The following is a 5,754-nucleotide window of genomic DNA, read 5'->3' as shown; positions in this document are numbered from 1 at the left end:
GGGTTAAGACTTAACGCCAAGAAAAGTGTGCTTTCTCCAGTACAGAGAACCACTTATCTGGGCATGGTGTGGGATTAAACCACGATGCAGGCACGTATGTATCCTGCTTGGATCGAGTCGATCCTCACCACAGTCGCGAGAGTAAGAGAAGGCCGAGGCATCTCAATTTGGGAGCAGACATCCTGTCGAGGCAGGGGCTGAGACCTGGGGAATGGATGCTTCACCCCGAGGTGGTGAAGCAGATAAGGAGAGTGTTTGGCCAGGCTCAGGTGGACCTGTTGCGACTCATATGACATCGCACTGTCCCCTCTGGTTCTCTCTGACTCATTCAGCTCCACGGGGGCTGGATGCCATGGTACAGACGTGGCCGAGGCTTCATCTGTACGCCTTTCCTCCGATTGTTCTGCTCCCGGGAGTTCTGGAGAGATTGCGCCGGGACGGGGCCTGTCTGTTGTTAGTAGCCCCATTCTGGCCGGGCCAAGTATGGTTCTCGGGCCTGATTTCTCTCCTCGACGGCGCTCCATGGCCAGCCCGACCCAGCTAACTACCCGTTTGGTACAGTTCTGGAGTTCCTGCAGGCCTGTTTATCCGCAGGGTTGACCCAATCCACCATAGAGGTCTTCGTGGTGGCCATTGTGGCCTACCACGCCCCTCTCGGTGGCCATTCAGTGGGAAGACACCCTCTTCTTACATGTTTCCTCCGCGGTGCATTGAGGCCAAGGCCTCCGGCCAGAGAAGCTTATGCCAAGTGGTGGATCAGGATGCTATTAGACGCAGCGTCTTGTTCCCTCGAGGAACCATGGTTACATACGTAACCTGAGACATTTTCATTTGTAATTTCTAGTAAAGTGGAATAAATGAATGCATATCTATGGAGAGTCTACATTTGAGTAAAGATAGGTTTGTTGCTTGCCCTCTAGCATAAATGTATTCTGGGAATGTTTATGGTAAATGTGTTAACTAGCAGTGAGTGAAATCTGCACCTCCTGATGCGCTAATGAATGCAGTGGTTTGACAAGCTTCAACCTCTGCTAATGTATGCATGTCTACCTGTACGTGACAGGTGAGCAAGTATAGGTAAACAACACATTAAGTTATTAAATAAGCATCTGCAGAAATGTACAATCAACACGTTCTTCTCGTTAAAACATTTTTTTTTCCGTCCCTTTCAAATAGCAATAAAGATTCAAGATCGAATAGGTTCCTCAGACAGGTTATATCACAACTTTATAAAATGTTTAATTAAATAAATAAATAAATAAATATTGAGGTCATGACAGAACTACTTTTAAATTTACATAATTTGAAACTATGCACTATTAAAAAATAGTAGTATAGTATAGTATAATATAATATAGTATACAGTAGTATAGTACAGTACAATACAGTATAGTATAGCATAGGATAGCATAGTATAGTATAGTATAGTATAACATAGTATAGTATAGTGTAATGTAGTGAATTAAACCAATTTTGTTTAATTATTGTTTAAAAAATATATTCACGTCTAAACGGCCTGTTATAAGTTTACCAGTTATCATATTTACATCTGTGTACATCTGTTTGATTTTGTTAGAGGAAAAAAGGGTTATTTGTCTCACCTATCTCTGCTCCGTCGGGAGGGGAATGCAGCGTTGCATCCAGCCACAGTACACACATGCATCTCTTTTAGGTGCACATTCTTGTAGTGCAGTTTGACACTGTATGAACTTTTAAAGCTCTTTTTGCAGACGTAGCAAATCTTGGGATCAGGACTAGAACAGAGATCACCGTCAGGGGACTGAGAAGAGAATTTTGGTGGGCTTGATCCATAGCTCATAGAGGAGATGAAACTTTCATGTAAGGCAGCCATGCTGGCAGCAGCGGCAGCGGCAACTGCCATACCCCCATTGCAAAGGCTATATTGACCCATGCAGAACATGTCATAAGTAGGATCATTGATCTCCTCTTTGATTTTGATAACAGGCTGGTGTTGGGAGGGTGGGGAATGGTTTTGTTCCTCCAAATCTTTCCGTAGGTGTCCCTCATCTTCTGCCCCCTGATGTTCCTTGCCCAGGTTTCTGTCTAGGGCAGGCTGATGTACGTCAGTGTCCATCAGCTCATCACGGTAGAGCATCTTGGATTCAGATGTCTCTGACTCATTTTCAAAATCACGCTCATGATCTTGGTCCTCAGAGGTAAAGCTGTCAATACAGCGCAGGTCGCCATGGCCTCTACTGCCATGACTCCCACTGCACTCTTCTTGGTCAGGATGGAGCATGCCTCTAAGGGCTAGACTGGGACTCATTTCATCGTGTGATGGAGACTGATGTCCACTACCCCCACAGTGATGACTGCTGCTGCTGCTGTTATTGTTGTTGTTGCAGTTGCCATTGACATTGTTATGGATGTTGGATGGCTGATGGTGGTGATGATGACAACTATCTTCATCATCATCATCATCTTTGTCATCATAATCATCTGCCACATCTATTATTTCATTTAAGGGGGTCTGAATACTTTCCGTACCCACTGTATATAATATCAGCATAGTATCTAGGAAGATACAGGTGATGGGTAGAGTAAGGATAAGGGAATATCACCAAATTTATTAGGCACGATGCAGATCAGTATTGCCTGAGCTTTATGTTAATTGGAGTTTAGCTTGTCTCAAACTAGATTAAATATTAATGAAGGCATACTTTATCAAGAAGATGGTGTCAACTGAAATGTGTTTGTTAACTTATATTTGCCTTCAGGCACACAAGTATGGAATGATGTAAATCTCAACATATCATAACTGGCCTGGCTTGTTTATTTGTTTAATATTATTATTGTCATTTATTCATTCATTCATTTTGCAAAGCCGAAACCATGGGATGTGGGAAGTTTCCATCTTGAGAGAGCGGTATTGCTCCAGGAGCGAAAATAAGCACCACTTCCAAGGAGCTTGTAATCGGCCAGCATTCTAAGTAATGGTATTATTAACCATTGAAAAAATAAAACAGTTTTAGAGCTTTACACACTTGCCCACTGCCAGATGCTGAGATATGGCAAGAGATTCTGGGAATGGAATCATGGCAGTATCTTTTAGTGTTGTGGTCAGGCTTATAACTTTGATACATAACATTTGTGACTTAGTGTTCCTCTCTCTGGTACCTGCATTTTTTGAAGTATGTTTCCTGACATAACTGTGCTGCGTATAGACCCTATTGATACGTGAAAATGTGAATAATGAGTTTGAAAATGAATCAGCTGTTATATATTGTCTTACCACTGGAATTGTCTTCATGTGACTGAATAGGCTTTTAAAGTCATGTAAAGTAACAGGCATAACCTTTCTTATACTATTTATAAACTGTATATAAATGTTCATTGGCATTTGCCACATGATTTGATGCCAAAAGTGTGGCACTATGCTATTGCTACCATAAGAGTTTATGAATGGCACTTCCAGTTTAAGGGGATAGAAGATTATTTTGCTCTTCTCATATATGATCTAGTTTACCCTTGACACAGAACAAGGCAACAGCAAGGGAGCAATAGTTGTTCTGATGACAATTCGAGATTACTCAAGGCAAGGCTTTGTCTGCCCTAGCCTGCTAGGTTCTATGAATGATAAATGGTTACTCTGGATTTTAAGAGCTGTAAGAATCAACAGCACAAAGCACAAAGGGCTTTCAAGGCACAGACAGTGAATAAATGTTTAAAGAGAGTGGGAGAGTTAGAGAATGAGAGAAAGTGAAGAAAAGAGAAGATAGTAAGAGAGAACGAGAGGTGGGAATACAGAATGGTTTCACAACAGCATGGCCTCAGAAATTTAAGCAAGATAAATTCTTTAGAGACAGCACATCAATAGTCACTGGGGTATTTGTTGTTAAAAATACATTAAAAACATTTTACACTTTCATTTGGTGTTTGAGAATGAGTTTAGCCTGGAGGTAAGGCTTTAAATTTCAGCCTCAAAAATATTATTTTAAATGGCACAGTGGTTTGAACTCCTGTATTTCAATTTGATGTAAGTAAACGGGAAAAAAGCAAATTACAAAGTTTTTAAATTTTTTTTAAAGGGGTCATATGATGCAATTAAAATTTTTCCTTTTTCTTTGTTTATTGTTGTTGTTGCAGTTGCCATTGACATTGTTATGGATGTTGGATGGCTGATGGTGGTGATGATGACAACTATCTTCATCATCATCATCATCTTTGTCATCATAATCATCTGCCACATCTATTATTTCTTTCTCTATCTTTACTGGCATGCTAGATTTCCGAGGCTTCTTTTTAGGCATAGGGTCGACAGTTACAGAATCTTGGGTACTGGGAGTTGTGAGTAGGCGATGAGAAAACATTGATGTTTCTGATACATGCATGTTGTGGGAGCTAGCAGTTAACATCTGTTGCTGGTCTGTCAGAGATGTGCTGTTGGTTGTGGTAGGCAAAATTGGACTGGTGGGCAAAGAGACTGGGGGACTAACTAGGTCAGTGGGAGAGAGCAGTGTGCGATAAAAAGGTGGCACAGGTTGCACTGGCTGCACAGACTTCAGGGAAGGGAAAACAAGAGGGCTCTGCAGGGGTGACTGTATCATGGGGTCAAGAGGAGGGGTGGCAAAGCTTAGTGGTGGTCGCCCAGGGCTAGTTAGATTGAAGCCACTTTTGGCACTTGATATGACAGGTGTTGCTGTCCCAGAACTGGAGCGAATGAGGTCCTTGTCCCGGTTGTTCCTTAGCATGGGCATATGTAGACGAGGATTGGGATTAGCGCTATGCCGGTTACGACTTCTCAATGAACTAAAGACCATATTGCAGCCTTCGATAGTACATCGGTGCTTAATCTTCAGATGCACAGCATTGTAGTGGATCTTTAGAGTACCCTTATCATAGAAAGTCTTGCCACAGGAATTACAGCATACACGACCCTTACGTGAGGTTGCACCCATACGACGCATGCGATGCATTTTGGAAGAGAAAGAAGAGTGTGTAATGGTTTTCAATTGTTCATTCTTTTCAAAGTGGTGATGGATCTGGTGGTTGTTCAGAGTGCTTGATTGCTGTTGTTGCTGCCCCTGTGGTTGCTGTGTTGGTGTTTGTGGTTGCTGGGACTGGTGTGAAGATGGTGTTGGAGAGATGGGTGAAGCTCTGTTGGGTTCTATCTTAGGTTCAATGGCGTTAGGTAAGGTCCCCATTGTTCCTCGACTGGGGCTCTGACCATTACGAAATGGTGAGAGGGACACTTCAGATTCACTGGTCTCCACTGGCTCACTCTGATTGGGCAGATTTGGCTCTCGCATTCTGAGACCTGATTGCTCAATGGTCAGTCCATTTGGTGGCAGCCCTAACATGGGGGCTGACACTGGGTTGATGTACTGGAAGGGCAGCAAGAAGGCCAGACTGTTTGGGATGTTCTCAAAATGGTGAATGCTAGAGGGGCTGTTGTTTTCTAGGTGCGACAGAAGGCCAGGACTGTGTGTGCGATTGTTGCTTTCAATAAAAGTTCTGATTCCAGAGTCAGTCTTTGATGAGGGCACTGTGACTGCCTGACCCTCCTTTTCCTGGATGGCCATCAATTCCACAATAGACTTGGTTTCACCAAAGCGCAGAAACTGTTGAAGAGTGATGATCTCCTCTTCCCGAGACATTATAGTCCATCTGTCCAGAACCTTGCCTGCAGCATCCTAGAGGTCATATCAGAGAAAAGATAAATAAATAAATAAATATAAATAAATAAATAAATAAATATATATATATATATATATATATATATACAGTGGGTAC

The 5,754-nt window shown here is 42.4% G+C and overlaps 1 protein-coding gene across 1 annotated transcript in view; it reads right to left on the bottom strand.

Moving 5' to 3' along the window:
* Positions 1-5,654, bottom strand: part of LOC107678088 (zinc finger protein basonuclin-2-like) — a gene marked incomplete at its 5' end in the record, with an annotated part of 17,381 nt that extends 11,727 nt beyond the window's left edge. Inside the window, 2 exons of the mRNA XM_016473210.1 lie at positions 1,602-2,424; positions 4,163-5,654. Coding sequence (XP_016328696.1) covers positions 1,602-2,424; positions 4,163-5,654 — 2,315 coding nt within the window. The remainder of the gene's footprint in view (positions 1-1,601; positions 2,425-4,162) is intronic.
* Between the last annotated feature and the right edge of the window lie 100 nt (positions 5,655-5,754).

Source organism: Sinocyclocheilus anshuiensis, unplaced genomic scaffold (assembly GCF_001515605.1).
Source record: "Sinocyclocheilus anshuiensis isolate Anshui unplaced genomic scaffold, SAMN03320099.WGS_v1.1 scaffold1532, whole genome shotgun sequence".
Lineage (NCBI taxonomy): Eukaryota > Metazoa > Chordata > Actinopteri > Cypriniformes > Cyprinidae > Sinocyclocheilus > Sinocyclocheilus anshuiensis.
Note: the sequence above shows the minus strand (reverse complement) of the source record. Positions and strands in the feature narration are given on the sequence as shown.